This window comes from Lethenteron reissneri, chromosome 12 (genome assembly GCF_015708825.2).
Source record: "Lethenteron reissneri isolate LAM-NWPU_2019-01 chromosome 12, ASM1570882v1, whole genome shotgun sequence".
NCBI classification, from domain to species: domain Eukaryota; kingdom Metazoa; phylum Chordata; class Hyperoartia; order Petromyzontiformes; family Petromyzontidae; genus Lethenteron; species Lethenteron reissneri.
Genome location: NC_083790.1, coordinates 3,756,957 through 3,777,088, shown reverse-complemented (window position 1 = coordinate 3,777,088; position 20,132 = coordinate 3,756,957). Strand labels below are relative to the sequence as shown.

The 20,132-nt window shown below is 44.7% G+C and overlaps 1 protein-coding gene across 1 annotated transcript in view; it reads left to right on the top strand.

The window, feature by feature from the left end:
• Positions 1–319: 319 nt before the first annotated feature.
• The window catches only part of LOC133341767 (BMP/retinoic acid-inducible neural-specific protein 3-like), a 33,159-nt gene continuing 13,346 nt past the window's right edge, over positions 320–20,132 (top strand). The window contains exons 1-4 of the mRNA XM_061550449.1: positions 320–642; positions 4,953–5,146; positions 6,329–6,501; positions 12,304–12,409. Coding sequence (XP_061406433.1) covers positions 398–642; positions 4,953–5,146; positions 6,329–6,501; positions 12,304–12,409 — 718 coding nt within the window. The 5' untranslated portion in view covers positions 320–397. The remainder of the gene's footprint in view (positions 643–4,952; positions 5,147–6,328; positions 6,502–12,303; positions 12,410–20,132) is intronic.

The window sequence follows — 20,132 nt, the reverse complement described above, 5'->3', positions numbered from 1 at the left end:
GTAAAAATCCACACGGCAATCCCTGCGTTCTTTTCAATTTCAATGTCCCATCCCCTTTTCCTATCCATATTTCTCCCAGACCCCCTCACCATCCAACTTACTCATTCCTCCCCACAACCCCAACCCCCGTCGCCCCCCCCCCCTTTTTGCCCTACCCCTTGCAATGCTCTCTCATTTTTTCACCAAAATTGAATTCTCTTTGCCCCCCCCCCTACCCACAGGCGAGCTCCACCACACCTGGGATTGTGTCTAAATCTTATTCTACAGGCCACTGAGACCACGACAGCTGGCCACAGGAATTGGGAGGGGGGGGGGGGCTCAGGGGGGGGGGGGTTGGGGGGGGGTCGGAACGATGGAGCGAGCATGATGAGAGAACGGCGGAGGGGCGCTGGGAGACATGCACTGGCCGCGGATCTTCTCTGCCCTCTGCCTGTTGGCTGCCTGGGACCATGTGACCAGCCAGATGCACGGCACGCTGGGATTGCCGCAAGGAGTGGCGGCAGGAGACGGGCGAAGCCAGGGCCGAAGCGACGCGTTTGATTGGTTGCTCACGGACCGCGGGCCATTCCACGAAGCAGAGGAGTACAAAGACTTTCTCAAGAAATATAGCGAGGGCTACACCGTGCGATACAAAATCTACAGGTAACAGTGCTTTATTGGTCCGTGTCGTTTTTGTACAAGTGTGTGAATTGTAACAGATTTTTTCTTTTGGTTTAGGCATTTATTTCGTCAATGCAAATGTATTACGTGATGTTAATGACATTGTTGTAGCGCCAAAGCTGGTATGAATTGAACAAAACTTTTAAGTGAATAATTTTTCCATTTGTTTCTGTTTCCATGAATTGCTGGATTTAGAGCCCATGAGATCATCATCGTCATCAATAATTTGATAACCGTCTTCGCTACACATGTGGAAAACAAAGTCAACAGTGATTTCCTACACAAATGAGCATTGAGCCAGTGGGGAAAATTCCACATTCCTATGGTAGGGTTTGGGGGGGGGGGTCTTCATAGGGTAACTGCTGTCGACTTCCCCATTTAAGTGGTAGCAATTTTATCGACCCAAATGTTAATGATGAGTTGACTCAACCCGCTCCACCACCAGCCCTCACCGAACCAGGATTTGAACTCGTAACCTTGCCCACCCGCCTGCCTGCCCGCCCTGCCACCGGAGGCACCCGGGCGGCTGTAAATTAGTTGAAGTAATGTGTTTTCGGTTGGTGCCTGTGCACTCGTAATATTTGTATGCATTGCTTGTCAGTAGTGCTCGGCTTGCCGTGGCCACACACACTGTGCGGATTCATTTCGTGCCGCATTAGTGCACTTGCCGCGGCAGAAGCTGCACTCCTGCCATACTTTTGCAGCCGAAAGCCGGGGGGGATGCGATGCGCCGAATCTCAACAGAGAGGGCACTCCAATTTGTTTCGCTTTTGAGCCATTGAAAAACAATGCAAATGAATAGACATTTTACAAGGAGGCCTGATATGGGAATGCTGCCACGGTGCAGTGGTGAGCGCCACACTACTCTTGCAATCATAAGAGGTCGCCGGTTCAGTGTCTTTGCTGCGGCAGTTTAAACAACGGGGAAAGATTCATAAAATGCCCCCCCCCCCCTCCGGCCCCCTTCTCCCTCCTTTGTATACGTGGGTAATATCAGAGTCAATCGGCAGCTCACGTGTCTGTACTCCAACCATTTGCAATATTTCTGTGGTGCCCATGTGGTTTAGTTTGTTGTCATTCTCCCGCACCTCCGTTATGCACAGTTTGCTACGTACAGCGTGAACGAAGTTCAACCTCGATATATACACATGCACACGTATGGAAGAGTAGGCCAAAATGTTCTGCTAGAGGGGCTCTATAGAGCTTTCTCCATTGAAGGCCTCTTCCATCAGCAGTGGCAAGAGCAAGGCTCCACCTTAACCTTTTTCTTGATATCTTAAAAGTTGTTTTCACATCACCTGGACTGTGTAAAAACGGGTCACATTTCTTTGCTTCACATTTACACAAAAAACGTGACATATTTAGTTTACTCATACAATTACATTGTGCAACTGTTCTTGATAAATTGGTATTGTCAGGCCTGGGTAAGCAAAATAAATAAATAGTAAAAACCGTATTGGAAATTCATCACCTGTTTACTTATGGGAAAAAACATCAGACGCTTTCTTAAAACAAAAATAAATCAGGCCTAATTTCAAATGTGACACACGCGGGGATGATCGTTAAAATGAAATAAATGCTTTGTCTTTAGTATTTTGATGAGGTGTGCTAAAGTAGGCCCCAGCACAAGTGAGGCAGTGGGCAAAGCTGCCATGGAAACAACGAAAGTGCTGTCTAAAGTGATCAGCTTCGCAGGCACACAGCGTCTCATTCAGCAGTGCACACGCGCAATCGCCCACGCGCAGACGCATGCACAGGCAGAGACAAATATCTTAATTTCATCTGGCTTAGACTTATGGGCCCCAGAACTGTTGTCCAGAAGTTACCGTCTGCCGTTTACAGGCCCCAGAGGCTCCTCATGTATTTAGACATTGCACAAACACTCGTTTTGCCTTGTATTACGTTGACGTCGCCTTTGATTTAAAGTCGCCCGGAATGCGCTTGATCTCATCGGATCTCGCAAGCTAAGCAGGGATAGGCCTGGCCGGCACTTGGACTGGCGACCGTCGTGCACGATCAGCGTCGTAGGCGGCCGTGGGGCTGCAATGGCAGCAGATGGGCAGCGCCGCAAAATCTGTTGTTGCTGCCAAGTCCACGGCTCTGCACCGTCGCCAACCAGCACCAACCAGCGTGGTGAAGCGTGCCCAATAATAACCCCCACAAACCCGCACGGTGCTGGTGGGCCCTCATCTAGCAGTCGATTAGCAAGAGAGCCGTACCATTTGCAAGATTTCCGTGGTGCCCATGTGGTTTAGTTTGTTGTCATTCTCCCGCACCTCCGTTATGCACAGTTTGCTACGTACAGCGTGAACGAAGTTCAACCTCGATATATACACATGCACACGTATGGAAGAGTAGGCCAAAATGTTCCGCTAGAGGGGCTCTGTAGAGCTCCCTGGTGTTGAGTACCGTCGACGGCCAATGCTGTCAAATTATGGCGTTGGAACTTGCACCGTACCAATTGCCCTGTAGCGATACGTTAGTTACTCTTTGCGCCCTCGAATTGCTGCCATGGGTGTAGCGGCTTGCATGCTGTTCGATTCGATTTCCCGGCATGGCGGTTGAACCAACTGCCAAGTTTCTTAAATCCCCTCTGCCTCTGTCCTCCCGGCGTTTGTAAATGGTTGCTCCGTATTCGATCGGCAAGAATGGGTTACCTTCTTGGTTCTTTCGGTAAAGTCACGTAGAATGGAAATAATAAAATAATAAAAATAAAACATAATAAAATAATTCTCACGACGTTTCGGCCACAACGCAAGCAGCCGTCCTCAGGTGAAGACCAGGTCTGTCGGGGAGACAGCGTCTTGCGTTGTGGCCGAAACGTCGTGAGAATTATTTTATTATGTTTTATTTTTATTATTTTATTATTTCCATTCTGCGTGACTTTACCGAAAGAACCAAGAAGATGAATCCCTGCAGTCACGAAAGCTTTAAATCGAAATTTAAGAATGGGTTACTCCCACCTCTTCCAAGACGTCTGGCCAGCCTGGAAGAGTAGGCCAAAATACCTCCTCCAATAGGCGCCCTCCAGAGCTCCATCTCTAAAGTGGAGAACTGACCACCAGCAGTGGCGTGAGGAAGCAATTGCACGGCTGCACCTTTAACTTCATTCCAATTTTAGGTTTAAGTGCCTGGGGTGGCAGCACATGCTAAAGTATCAATACCAGGTTCAGTTGCTGTGAGGTGCTTAGATTGGAATTTGGATAATTGTATCGGTAACACGGTGTTCTGACCGACATGCAATCCAGCTGTGTCTCTCTTTCAAGTCCCATCGCACGCAGAACTAAATTTACGCATGCTAACGTGTTTATTCATGGCTCCATCAATTATCACACGAGGAACTGGATTAATGTGCAGGAGCATCGCTTGCATTTGGATTTGGGCTGCGTGTGTGTGTGTGTGTTTACTAAGCTCAAGTAATGCACTTCCAGTGATGAATGGCTGAAAAACGTCGGTAAAGAAACGTCTATTTTTTTTACTGACCTGATAAAGCAATTGACGAGCCTTTCAAAGCAATCGTTCAGGGTACCGTTTGCATTGACTGATCAAAAACATTAAAACAACTCATCAATCCTCGTCTTGTACTTTTCAAATGTGTCACGTTGTGTTCCAAAACAAATTAGGTCGTTAGTATAGGAAAGAATAAACAAAAATTTAAACATACGCTCGTGTTTTTTTGTGTTCGTTGCTTGTTTATATACATCACGTGCAGTCTTTGGACAGCGCAGTGTATCACTTAATCTCGTGACGCAAAATAATAAGTAGCGCCGTCGTGGAATATTTAAGCTACAAAATAAATAAGCAGACGGCGTATCTTTCCATCCGCGTAAAACAATTAAGTCATTTTTACACAGCCCATCAGCAAACACGGCATTCTGGGAGTGTATCATTTCAGCATGATTGGTTCAATGCAAGCGACTTGCAAAGTCTCATCAGTAGTGTCTGGCTTGCCTGAAGCAACGCTTGTGAACTACCAAATGTTTATAGGCAAGAGATCCGAGTTCGTCACGGAATATTCTCACGTGTGAAATATTTTAATCAAGTTCATACATCTTCTGCATTTAGTCAAAAATACGTGTCATCGTTATTTCAAAACAACTACGTTCTGTGCAAAGGTCTCATCGCGATCCAAAAACGCAGCCGCCCTCGTTAATTTTATTCCCAAACGTTCCCTTCTTTCCGTTCACATTATTATCTTGGAAAGATCACTCGGTGGCTTGTGGCCCCGTGGCCTTGCCCCCCCCACCCCAACGCAGTCAGTCTATTGGCTTTGCTTCTTTTCTTTATTGCAGGGAATTTGCTCGCTGGAAAGTGAGTAATATCGCGGTGGAGTCACGGGCGGAGTTCCCGCACGCACCTTTGCCCCTCTCCCCGGAGTTCATGCGCAGCGTGAGGCAGCTGGGGCGACGGCCAACTCAGCAGCAGCTCCTGGATAACTTCATTCGAAAATACGGCACGCATTATGTCGTCTCGGGCAAGCTCGGTGGTGAGCAAACGCCGCTTAACATTTACATTGATGTTCGATATTGCGTGCCGGGATATATTTCTCAAAGGTTTTCTAATTTTTTTGAATTTTCCTTTAACAAAAAATATACTTTTTGTTCCATTCCGAGATAGCCGACTGTCAGTTTATGGCCAATATCGCTCATGCACACAACTTTTAATAATTATATGATTGATTCAATTGAGCTGTGCCGGGCAGAGACTTTCCACGGAGCCAAAAATGACTTGTCAGTATGTGAAAGTGGAACATATTTCTTACCCCGGCATGTAATGGGTTTGAGAGAGAACATATAATTATTATACACAGCGAGGGCCTGATATCTCACTCCGCCAGAGCGAGAGGAATTTTTCAACCAGGTACATTAAACTACCTTGGGAATTTCAAAGTTATCGGCTTGGTGGGTACTAACACACGTAATGGAACATAGTGGGACACCAACGCAATTTATTTTGCCCGTGTGGCCATACCTATAATTTTACATCCTGCATACCATTCCCATGAGAAAGACCGCTGTCGTGCTTGCTAATGAGCTGACAAGACAAGGCATTAATTTATCTGGTCTTCTCTTCATTTATGATAATTTTAAATCCGCATCTATAGTCGGCTGAAAAGAAGGGTATCATTTAACATTGGTTACCATTATTATGGATGTTGCCATGGTGTCAGATATGCTACCCAGAGGGTGGCATATGCGATTGCACCTCCAGGCACGGTAGTGGAAACACTGGGCGAAGTTTTTTTTTTAATCCCCCCCCCCCCCCCCACCTATGCGTGCCCAGCAGTATAAATGGTTGCACTGCAGTGAGTTGATTGGCAGGTCACGTGTGATGGGGTAAAATATGGGTTTTCCCACCTCTTCCAAGACAGAATCAGAATTAGTTTTTATCCTGGAGATATCCGATGAGCTATGAAAGCTCTTCTTCACAGATGTCCAGTAGGGGCACGGGGTCATAAAGTAACAACAACCAAAAATACAACAACAAAAAAGACGTCTGGCCAACGAGGAAAGAGTAGACCTAAAGATCCCTTTTGGAGAGGCCCTATCTGCCAACAGTGTCAAGAGCCAGCAGTCGCAGAGGCCGCGCCTTCCCCCCCTCCCCCTTTTTCACCGTTATTAATCTGCGACGACACGCCCGTTGCCTCGCGCCGCCGCGCTCCCCGCAGGCGAGGAGAAGCTGACGATACTGGTGGACCTGGCGCGGCTCGAGGGACGGCCAGACAACGGCTCTGCGCAGGGATTGGAAGCCATCCAGCAGCTTGCCGCCTCCTACTTCATCAACCGCGAGAGCACGCTGCGTCGCCTGCACGAGATCCAGATCACCGGCTGGGCCGTGCAGGTAACGGCTTCCATCGTTGGCGCCCGTGCTCCGATCGCCGCTCAACAATTAAGCAGGCCGCCCAAGATTGTTGCGCCCTCTGGCCGCCTCTGGCATCGTGCGTTTTCACTGCCCCTCGCCAACGTTTAAAAGCAGGGAAATTCGACGCCGCTCTGATCGTTATACAGGAGAAACTCATCTTATCCGCGGTGATGCCGGGGGACCGTTACCACCGATCCTATTATTCATGGGGTTTCGATTTAAAGCTTTCGTGACTGCAGGGATTCATCTTCTTGGTTCTTTCGGTAAAGTCACGTAGAAGAGAAGTATTATTATTTATTATTTTATTATTTCTCTTCTACGTGACTTTACCGAAAGAACCAAGAAGATTCATGGGGTTGTCTACGATTTGACTCCACTCAACCTTGGCAAAAAAATCGTGGCTCATAGGAAGGTCCGCGGATAATCGGAGTTTTTGTTCAACAAATGGCTACCTTCTGATAATAGGAGTCACAGGTAATATGGTTGCAGATAAGGAGGAGCCGTCCTGTGACATGGTAATAATATAGAATAACTAGCTGTACTACCCGGCTTCGCCCGGGACTTGTATCCACCACGGCCGGCCGCCTTTGTCTCCCCAGTGGCGATGTTAATACGCCACACCAGTTACTCTTTTTGCGGCTGAGTCCCTCCCTCACCACTCTCCCTCCCTCACCACTGTCCCTCCCTCACCACTCTCACTCCCTCACCACTCTCCCTCCCTCACCACTCTCCCTCCCTCACCACTCACGCACGGCCGCCTTTGTCTCCCCAGTGGCGATGTTAATACGCCACACCAGTTACTCGTTTGAGGCTGAGTCGACCTAGGGGAGGTTCAAATAATCGTCACCGGTGGTGGCCGTGAGCGGGAATGGAACTCGGTTCGCCGGGTTTGTAGCGCAGCGTAGCGTTAACCACTACACCCACCGCTCCTCACACACCACACACGCACAGACACACACACAGACAGACACACAGACACACGCAGACACACACAGACAGACACACACACACAGACACACAGACAGCACGCTAACCACTACACTACCGCTCCCCACACACCACACACGCACACACACAGAGACACACACAGAGACACACACAGACACACACACAGACACACACACAGACACACACACAGACACACACACACAGACAGCACGCTAAGCACTACACTACCGTTCCCCCTACACAACACACGCGCGCGCGTCCATAGGTACACATACACGCGCTTGCTGCAGACACACACGACTGTCAGGGTGCGTACGGCAGTAAACGACTGAAAAAAGAAAGCGGCAATGCTGCGCGAGGAACGCCTTAGACCTGCAACACATTTGTGTAATGCGAGCGTAAACACACAAACACATACAAACACATACACACACATACATACACACACATACACACAAACACATACACACACATACACACACATACAAACACACAGACATACACATACACACAAACACACACATACATACACACAAAAACAGACAATACACACACACATACATGCAGACACACACAGACACATAACACACATACATACACACAGATACATACACAGAAACACATACACACATACATACACACACATACACACAAACACATACACACAAACACATACACACACATACACACATATACATACACACAGACATACACACAAACACATACACACACGTACATACACACATACATACAGACACACAGACATAGACATAAACACATACAAAAAAACCCACATACATACACACACAGACATACACACAAACACATACACACACATACATACACACATACCTACACAGAAACAAACACAGACACACAAACACACACATACATACACACAAACACATACACAATACACACACACATACATGCAGACACACAGACACACACATAACACACATACAAACACACGCATACATACACAGAAACACATACACACACATACATACACACATACATGCACACACGTACATACACACATACATACAGACACGCAGACATACACATAAAGACATACAAAAAAACCGACATACATACACACACACATACAGACAAACACATACACACACATACATACACACATACATAGAGACACACAGACATACACATAAACACATACACACATACACATGACCCGGCTTCGCCCGGGACTTGGATCCACGATGGCCGGCCGCCTTTGTCTCCCCAGTGACGATGTTCACACACGACAGCAGTTACGCGTTTGAGGCTGAGTCGACCTAGGGGAGGCCCAGGTCCGTTTCAAATAATCGTCAGCGGTGGTGGGCGTGAGTTGGAATGGAACTGGGGTCGCTCAACCAGCTTAATGACTATTTGTACAAAGAACATATAAAGAATCGATTATAATAACCAGGCTACAGTCCACATTATAGACTGCCAGTACACGCAGTCAGCTTCATAAGCAGGCTAGAGTGTACATGATAGAGTGGCAGTACGCTCACCGAGTTTAATAAGCAGGCTACAGTCTACATGATAGACTGGCAGTACGCTGACCCAGCTTAATGACTATTTGTACAGTGAACATTTAAGTAATCGATTGTTGGCGCGTTGGGTTTAAAAGTAATATTAATTGCACACATTGTGGTGGGGGTGGAGTGAAGAGTAGGAAAAACTTTGATGAATTTACCTCAGAGTGGCGTGGTGGGTGTCGAGGCCTAGTAGCGTGCAGAGCCTGCGGCCTCGCCAAAATTGTCCACCCGGCAGAGGCGGGGTACGGGTGGCGTGCCTTCCCCCCCCCCTCAGCGCTCCAACAATACTGTGTAATGGCTATTATTTAATTATTTACGGAGCCTATGAAAGTGGCGAAGGCGTGGCTAGCCGTTGGCAGGGGCAATCGCCGTCCAATGAAACTGCAGCCCTTGGCGAAGGCGTCGCTAGCCGTTGCCAGGTCCAATGAAAGCGGTGAAGGCGTCGCTAGCCGTTGCCAGGGGCAACCGCCGTCCAATGAAAGTGCGTATGGTCCGAAATCCACACACACACACAGACAGACAGACATGCACGATTTTATATATATAGATTTAAATTGAAAGCTTTTTTTCAGTTCCCGTTGGGATGGAGGGCCTCCCTCCATGATATGTCAGTCGTAGGGGTTGTGTGACCATACTTTACCAATCCTGGTCACAATGCCGGATTAAGCTAGTGCGGGGCCTGTAGCATCTGTTATCAAGGGACCCGAAATAAATAAAAAAACACGTAAACATCAAAACACAAATGTTTAACTTGCATAGTAAAGTAATTGTATTTTTTCATTTGCTATACAGCCAGATAATATGACAAATCGCTAACCTTAAACACACAGTCGTTCATAAAAGATTAAGGCAGTATAGTACGATAGTAATAGAGCAAGTGCAGAATCACTGAACCGGAATTGATAGCTTGAAAGTGGGGGGTCCGTAGCATATGCTACTTTTGCTACTAGGATAATCCAGCACTGCCTGGTCACAGTGTAGAATGGTGAAAGGGGGAGGACAAGGACTGTTTCCGACTTCGGTGTGAATCGAATTTGGGTCACCAGGTTCCGAGTGTGCTTCGCGAATCCCCTGTGCCACTTCTCAATCCTGTAAAAAATAATAAGTGTGTGGATGAATACGTTATCGATCTTTGTTTTAATAGCGCCTTTGAGAAACCCATACCATTGTGTGCCATTCTTAAAGCCTCTCTCGATTCGGTGTTGTTCTCACGACATCAAAAAGAACATTCAGTTAACTTGGAAAAGAACTGCTCCCGTCTGATTAAGCCACAGCGGGAACAGACATTTTGTTTCGATGTTTTTTTTTTATCAAAATGCTTCCTGCGGCCTCGTTTTATATTCTTCGTCCAATGCATTGTAATCCTTTACGTCAAATAATATTTGTGTAAAAGTGCAACATTTGAAGAAGGCAAAAAAATTCTCAAACACTTTTCGGTGCAAGTAAATGGCCTGTAAGTGTTTATGAGTGCTCATCAACTCATCGATTTAGCTTTTTCCAGCAAGAAGGCTTCACAGATTGCTCTCCGAAGCCATATTACTACATCAGAAATATTGTAGATGCGCATTGCAAAAGCCTCCGTATGAATGACTGCAGTTTTAAAATATACTCCCATGTCAACGAATTGTAATTTGCAAACCTGAAAAGTCCACCGAGGTGGCCCAGACTTTAGCCCAATTTAAAAAGCACAGAGCCCTGCTCGCCTTATTGGAGAGTGGGTTGTGCAATAATCGTCGAGCAAAACTCTGGAGGCCTTTTCGCAAGATGTAAAATATTAGCAAATGTAGCCTTGTGCAAGAATACGGCATCGATTATTGCATTCGCAGTGGCGATACGGAATTTCTAATGCTCTTTACCGCTGTCCGAATTCTAATGTTACCAACACAAAGAGCGTGTCGTTTTGTCTCAACGAATTCGCAGAAAGTGTTGAATTACAACACGAATCTATTTGCAAGTGTAAATACTACAATACAGGTGAAATTTGAATTAGCTGTGCTCAAATGAGTAAACGTGTAAATTATTAATTCACTTCTTTTCCCTGGATTTAAGTGGTTCATAAACGTATTTTTCATTGGCCAATGAAATGCCTTCTGTGTTCATTGCGATTGCCTTGTTAATGGGATATAATGAGTATGAACTGCCGTAAGCCTGTTAAAAAACAAGTTTAGAGAGGCTTGAGAGAATTTCACAACACTCTTATGTGGCCTATCTCCAATTTTATTGCTTAGATTTTTCAAGCACTCTCTGACCAACATCAATTCTTCCAGAACATGCTGTGTGTGTGTGCGCTTTGATGGCTGGAAAGGGAAATGGAAAATATGCCCCACTGTTTTGACGGTTCGGCATTTTAATAAAGGTGAACTTCCCAAGTGTTTTGTTGAGATGCTCCTTACCGTCGTTTGTGGCATTTCAAAGCCAGATAGATGCACGTGCGCACACACACACACACATCTGAACCCTCATCATTGGAGGATTTACTTATTGTAGATCCTCATGGAATTGCCCAGAATGTGGTGTAGGTGTACGTGCTCACAATGTGTATCGTCTCACCTCAAATTTCAAGTGGAATTATTAAAGGAAATATTGAGACTGACCTTTAACATCACTGTTTATTATCTGCTATTGCATGGTTTGCAATTTTCTGAAACGCCACATTTTTTTTTTAGCTGAGCACGAGAAAGTTGTTACGTTTAAAGAAGTTGTGGGCAATTCTCCAGCCTGCAGCTTTCAAATGATTAGTTATTTCATTTATCTCTCTCTTTCTCTCTCTCCATTGCTTTCAATTCCCACATTAACTCATTATCTCAAATTTTTTGCAGCTACGCAATTCATACACAGCACACCTCCCCGCATTTATCTAGAATTCCCGGAGCGTGGCCCGGGAGCAGTTTAAAGGTGGGGTGCTACATCAACCGGAGAGGGGCGGGCACCTGGGAATGTTGTCTAAATTTAACGATTAATTATTCGTGCAACGAAATGATCTGCACTTAATAGGCAAGAAGTGCAATGGTCACGGATACGCGTTCTCACTAATAAGCTGTGCCGGATACGGCAGAACACCTCATTTACGAACGCCTTTCATGCAACCACGAACAGCCACAAATTAGAGTGGCCTTTCCTGAGAACCCATTTCCCATGATAAGAAAACAAACTGTGTAGGTTATCAAATTTATCACGATTGGGAGTTAGGGGTTATTTTCGGGCAAAAAAAAAAACACCGCCTTCTCCTTTTGGTGGTGAGAACAATTAAAACTGAGCAATTAATTCCTGTGCCGTTACGCCATAGGTAACAGAGACACGCAAGGGGCCCCTTGGGTGCAGCAGCTACGAAAACCTGGACTTGGTCAGCTCCGTCCTCATCCACAGCACGGAGAACAAGATCCAGCTGCAAGGTACTGACGGTCCCCGCCACCTGCGCTCACGCATCGCCATGTGCATCGTCGCTGCTGCCATTGTCGGTTCTTGATATTTCACTGAATGCATCGGAAGTGCGCTCGTACGCCGCACGCTTGTCGATGGGAGAAAAAAATAACACTGGTCAACACACTTTTTCTGGTATAAGGTATTCAACTGTTTTAATGCACTTTTGGGGTGCTGATTCCAAATCTGGCATCAGTTTTTGTCTATCACATCAGGTTTTTGAGATGTCAAATATTGCATTTTCAATAAAAGCTGCAGAAGAAAAATATTAAATAAATGTGGATATCTACATTAAATGATATTATAAACACACTATCATAAAAATTACAGCACCATATTTTAACACGAGCAGTCACTGACTCGCAACAACTTGCAATCATAAGTGACAGAGTTAATTTCGGGTAAAATCAATGAAAATGGGGTATGCCGATAGCATAAAATGAGATGTGATAGAGCAAATCTGAGATCAGATTTGGAATCAGCATCCTGAAATTAGTCTTAAACAGCTGCAAAAGTCCAGGCCAGAAAAAAACGTTTTTTTTGTTGACCAGTGTAATAAGCCACTCCAAATGTGCGTTCGAAATGTAAAGAACGTGCACATGCCTATACTATGTAAAGGCACAGATCTCTCATACAGCCTCGAATAGACTATTGGGGAAAGTGCTGTTGGTGAGTAACTATTCAGGCTGGCATGGCACACTCGAGGGTGGTGTGGCCACCACCGTTGTCTGCCCAGTGCTGGAATAATTACACACCATTTCGTGTACTCATTTAATGGCTGAATCAGCCCAGGGGAGACCAGTGGCGAGTGTTGATATCAATTGCCAATGATGTTAGCCCTGGCCCGGGATTCAAAATCTGATTTCTGGGTTCATTGCGCATGCTACATATACATAATAATCGTGTTTATATATACTGTACACACACATGCACACGTCTATTATGTTCCAGTACTCTTCGCAGTAATGAGGACAATTAATTTGCAATCTAACGCAAAACACCTTTTATAAAAAAATATTGGTAGTGAAAGCCTACATGTTAAAATGAGAACAAAGTAAGTTGAATGTTTTCCCGTTCTTTTTTTTTTACTGAAACGTGTTCACAAGTAATAAAACGTAAGCGTCGTGAAGCAATTTATAAAAGCATTCTGTGTTCAGTGATTTTGGCTATTAACTTTTTTTTTGTCATGCTCATTATATATACAAGTCAATTAATCTCATTGCTGGTCATGGTGAACATTTGTTCTTTTAAATCTATAGCCGCACAGCTGGGATGTGGGAACGGCATGGATGTTCTTTGACCCAAAATCAAAATAAGCCACGTAATATATTTGACGTCTCGTCATTTGCATATTAGCGTTCATGTGTTTCCTGGTTTTCTGATGTATGACGTTAAAATGGGTAATTAGCTGAAGGGATCCAATTAACGCTGCAGTCAATGAATTGTTAATGGGTAAAAAAAAAGGTCTGCAACTAGTTTATTTTCCCCAACTGTAGCCACGAAGCAATTTGCTTTTCTAATCTTGCATTTGAACATACGCGTGTTTTAAGAGCAAAAAAATATGTAATAAAAATCTAAGGGTTTTGATTGTGCTTAAACATACTGAATGCATTTTCTCTACGTGTATTTTTTGAACCAAATATTCTGGGAAATTGATCTAATGGGGTGAAGCTGTGGAGCATTTTCAATTAAATTCAATTTGCATGGTAAATTATAATGTTCTTTCGATGAAAGTACATCATAATGACAATTATGGCGCTGGGTTTTTAACATTTTAAATTATGTTGTGCATTACATAATAATTAAGCTAGGTTTTCCATTTGTATTTGTGACATGCAATAAAGTTTAATTTATTTTCAGATTTTTTTTACTTTTAATAAAATGTAACTGAATATAAATGCAAATGAAATTGCGCTTATCTGTGTTGAAGTGAAGGCATACGTAACTATACAAGTGTGTCTATACAAGTGTGTTTATCAGAGTTATGTTCTTTTGTTTGTATTATGACTGCAGGTATTGCGGTCTATGCAAACATGACTCCTTGCAAAAAGGTGTCAGTTTTGTTGCCAGATAGAAGGGTAAAGAACCAATTATCATATTTTTACTGGCAAATGAGGTCCCCATAGTGACAATAACTTGTTTTATATGTGAACATATGTGAACATAACGCTGGGTGAATTATCCACATGACGCCTTTTATCCAGGGTTTTCGTTGTTGTGTGAATTTGACTTTCGGCAGATTAATGAGGGCTTGAGGATAATGAAAAATAGGGGATAATCGGTGTTACAAATAGGGGAGTTGTACGTGTAGGTGCACTTATATTGTCCGGTAAGCTCGTATAAGGCGTATAAAGCTTCAAATCTAGAAGGCGTAGAAGAGTTTTCTCTCATATCTAGGTCACTAGTAATCTATGCTTGTCAATTTTAAGTTGTATTTTAACTTTAAACATCTTTAAAACACTCTTGGTTCTTTCGGTAAAGTCACGTAGAAATAAAATAAAATAAATAATAGAATTCGACGTTTCAATTGCAACACAAGCAACCGTCATCAGGTAAGAATGAATGAGAAAACAAACCTAGTAAACTTAGAAATGTAATGCAATACAACACAGAGAGTCGGTTAACACAACAGTCAACACCCTACCTGGTTGATTACGTTCTTCCAAAGATTGCTAAATTTGAGAGCGAGACAAAACACAGACACGGAGACACATAGACAAACACATAATCAGAGAAAGACACACAAAGACAGAGAGAGAGAGACACACACACATAGACACACAGAGAAACAACGCCTCTGTGTCGAGGCCTTAAATAGAGAGGGGGGGAGGGGGTTGGTGCCTCTGCAGCAATATTTCGTCCCAGACTGGGTAATGGTCCCTCCACGTTGCTACCGCTCCGGTAGTCCCACAGTGCCCTGACCGATCTCGCTTACACCCATGAGTTGATATCATTGCTCCATCTCTCTGGCGGATGTCCTCTGGAGTGTGATCCCACTGGTGGCTGCCACACTATCAGTAGTCTCGCCGATGGGCCATCATCCTTTCTAGCCGTGATGTACCCTGTCCAAGCTCGATTGTTTATCTCAACAGTCATGATGATATCTGTGATTCGCATTGCTGTTCCCTCATCCATGTGCTCCTGATTTTTACCTCTCCAATATAATTTCCAGCACGTGCTTTTGAGATAATTTTTTCAATTTTTGTTTAACCTATGTGTTAGCATTTACTGATGCATACGTATTAGCAGGTGATAGGCACTCAAATAAAACATTCTTTTTCAATGTTAAATTACATCTCCGACCTGCTTTCGCTTCACTTCCAAAGTAAAAGCAAAAGGTGCAGCCATTCATTCGAGGGATTTCTGGAGGACCCGTCTAGATAGTCTTGGCCTACTCTTCCACACTGCTTAGACATCTTTTGAAGACGAGGGAGCGCACACGCGCACACACGCACACACACACGACCCGCCGAACGACTGTCCGTGGCGACTCCTTTCCCACTACTGGGTGGACCGTGACGGTGCGGATTTAACAAACTTTGCACCATCGTCTCAACTACCAAGCTGGGAAATCGAACCGCGGCTGTTGCAGCGTTTAGCGCGCAAACGGTTGCAACCGCGGCAACATCCCTCGACCGTGTATCCAACTTGTTTGCTGAAAATTTAATTTCATAAGCAAACACTCGAAAGCACCTTGACTGAAGGTTTATTGATAGCCACCTCAGTTATTATCGACACCTCATGCTAAGGTCAGCCACAGCTTGCTTCTACGCCGGCCCCAATTATCACATTACCAAACCGTCACATTTCACACTTGTCCGCCGTCACGAGTTTGTCGTGGGGCGCTATTGATAGTTGTTGTTATGTTATTGGCAGTCGCTAAGGTCAGAGGGTCTTCCTTATTGGTTTTTTGCTGGCAACAACAAACATCCGTGCACTACAGCTGTCAGGCGGCCTTTTAACTGCACGCAGTCTCTGCAGGTCGGCACGCTGAGACTTAGGGCACCTCGGTAGCGATTTGTTATCTCGCTTGCATGGTACGCAGGAGGTCGTGGGTTCTATCTCCACCCTGACGTCTGTATGTATTTGGAGTTTGTGTGCGCTCTCCGTGGTGGCTGTGTGCCATTTTCCTCCAGGTCCTCGAATTTTTCCCTCCACATGTAGAATGGTGTGCTTATCTTATTATTTGTCGACTATCACATTCCAAATATGATGCAAGCCACTTCGATGAGCTGCACACCATCACTTTCACCTTCATCAAACAGTAAATGAAGGCCATACAAGCCTAGCCCTGCATAAGTGCGTCCGTACACGTGGTACATTTTATACATCGGCATGCAATCGTTTCATCGACTTGAAACTGGTGCATTGTTTTCTGTTGTTGTTAATTACCGTGTCTCTGAACCGTACGTCGTAGCAGGAAGTACGCAATTCGAAAAAAAACATTTCGTGTACATCTGCACGTTACAATTTATTACAAAGTTCAGCTTCTGCAAAAAAAATACTCTCATATCAACATATTTAAACAGTTTAATTGGAAGCGAGTGAAACGTGTCCAACCCAGTATTACACCAGCTAAAAGATTGCCTTCCATGGGAGGCAGTCTGGCTCAAAGGCTCGAACACCGAGTTGACTGTGGGTGGCTACCTGTGAAGCGAGTATGATGGTATCAGTCCGTTCACCAGTGACTGCTTAAAGAAAAAAAAAACATTATCTTAACTTAGGTTCTGCGCTTAACTTCACCATATTCCAGAACTGAGAATGAAAAAATCACTCTTTTACTGCTGTCTTGTGTAAAAAATAAATACTCTTGGTGGCAAGAGCTGGTGCAAAGGTGTTGCTGCTCCCTACTTTGTTGAGCAGCAGTCACCTGAAGGGATGTAGCCGCTTCTGTGTTCTCTAACTCGAAAGGTCGCACTGCTCTGCAAGAGACCTCAACGAATATAATTTGTCACTTGACTGTGAGGCAATTGGCACAAGTGGGTTAAAATTGAGAGCCAGATTTTGTTGTTGTTGAAGTAATGTCTGGCCGCATCAGAACTTACTGTAAACAACAATTCAAAAAAAGTTTTTTTTTATTGGTGTGTGTGTGTGTGCAAAATTGTCATCATTGACTAAAGCACAGCCATGAAATCCACTGACCATGGAAATTCTTTCAGACGTAGAAGACAAAGTTCTGTGTTTTTGTTGTCCCACCCCGGGGCTTCAGCTCTGGATCGCACAAGTTGCACATTCACTATGCTGACACCGTGACCTAATTCACTAAGCCGCCCAGATATTCCACATTTCGTTTTTAGTTTGTATGGTTTTGTTGGAATTGTTTCGAACCAAACTATGTACTGTGTTGTTTTTTGGGGGAATGCTGTTGTGGTGTAATGGTAAAAAGCACACTGGAGTTTCAATCCAGAGGTCTCCGATTTAATTTGATTTCCAGGCACAGCAGTTGATATGATGGCGCGAGTTTCTTGAATCTCCACACCTCTGTACACCCAGCAATAAAACCGGATACAACACTGGCAGGTGATTTGCAGGTCGTGTCCCGTGGCGAAAAGTTTACGCTCTCCCACCTCTTCCCAGATATCTAACCAGCACTGAAAAGCAGCACTCTTGAGCAAGCGCTTGCAGTGCTGCACCTTTACCTTCCAAATGCAATTAGTTAGATTAAAAACCTTACGCGATATCAAAATTAATTACTGTCGCGTTTAGCATGCAGCTTTGTCAACGTGGGCAGGCATTGGGCCCTGAGTTCACGTTTAAATAATCACTCTCTTATGGACTGCAAGTTGATTTTCTGCTGTGCTTTCCTGCAAAGTTTCCACACACACGCTACAGTTTTTTTGGATGTGTTTGTGCCCTTGGGCTCGATGTTCACGAGCGATGGGGTTTGGACCTTAAAATTTGGAGCACGTGGAATCCAATAACTAGCAGCCTGACTGCTCGCCAGAAACTCTGCAGTCGCCGGCCATGTTTTAATCCCAAAACGTGGCGTGCCAGCATTTTTCCTTAGTTCCCTTCCGACTTCTCTCGTAGACAAAGGGGGCCAAAATGATAAACTCTCCACCTCTATCCGCCTCGCCCTGGGACTTTTTGACAGCTTCATTTACTGCTCACCCCTTTTTGGTTCAAGATCACTCTTCGCCGTTGTCAAATCCGGTGCATCTTTTGTCTCTCTCCGTTTCTTGTTCCGTGATGGGTGACGTTGTTGTTGTTCTTGTAAAGCGTGCCACTGTGAGGTCGCACTCATTACACACAAAGTCATTGCCACATGTGAAGGACAATACCTTGCTGATCCCATCACGGAGCGTAAACCATCACGCTAGCTCCAGTCATCCTTGCAGTGGCTTTTGGCTGGCCATCAAACAAAAACGGACAACCTCATCGCACGATTTCAGATGCGCTTCAGCGGTAGTCTGGAATACTCTTTCTTCCAATATTAGGAAGCCACTGGAGCTGTGCACTTTCAAACCTAGATTGAAAACGAATTTTTCTAGAAGTGATTTCTGTGTTTAGTTTGGTCTTCCCCAACACCTCCGATTAGCACGGTTGGCTACGTACGGTGCGAACGAAGTTTAACATTCTAGATTTGAAGCTTTCGTGACTGCAAGGATTCATATTCTTAGGTTTTTTCCGGTAAAGTCACGTAGGTAAAAAATTAAAATTAATGAAAGTAAAATAAAATAAAAATCACGACGTTTCGGAGGCAACACAAGCTTTTTTTTTTTACTTGATACAGCTGTCATGGCTGTGACGGTTCCACCTGAAGACGGAAGCTTGTGTTGCCTCCGAAACGTCGTGATTTTTATTTTATTTTACTTTTATTAATTTAAATTTTTTACCTACATGACTTTACCGAAAAAACCTAAGAATAGGAAGTTTAACATACATGCATACACTGTCGGCGGACTGAATATATCTCTGGACAGAACCACGGCTGCAGGTGTGTTGCGGTCTCGTGGAATTGGGAGGTAGGGGAAAAAAAACCCGTCTTGCTTCGGCGATGTAATTCGGTATTTAAAATCTCGGCGCTCAGGGAATTGTGGTGGGAAGGGGTTAATAACCTCATCATGGATCACTCTCGTAATTTCTCGGCAGCCTTTGTCCCTACTCAGTTTCCCTGCCAGGCATCTGCCATTTATCTGTGTTTCACAATTTTCTTTCCTAATTAACTGGCAACTGATTGTGATGATATGCTATGCTCGGCTAACTTTTAATTACGAATTTATTGAGTAGCCATGCTTAATGAATCTTGGCCATTTACTTAGTGTTTGTTTACTTTTTTATGTTATCTTCCAATGTTTTTGCATATTTTTAAAATTAGCTCTCATTGCAATATGGGCAACATTAACACTCATGATATATTCCTGCCCTTTGTAAGTCCCAGGACCGGTTCAGACATCTCTCATTGCTGATAGCCATAGCTGGGAATCAAACTCGGGTTGCCGGGTTCATAGCACCATAGCGCTTATACTGCAAAGCCAAAAACAACCCATATAGCCTTGATAGATTGTTGGGGCAAGTGCTGTTAGAAAGCACCTATAAAGGCCGGCACGGCACACGAGCAAGTGGGTGGTAAGCACCACGCCCGGCCGCCTTTGTCTCCCCAGTGGCAATATTTACACATCGCACCAGCTACTCATATGAGGCTGAGTCGACCTAGGGGAGGCCCAGGACCACTGCACCACCACTCACACCCAC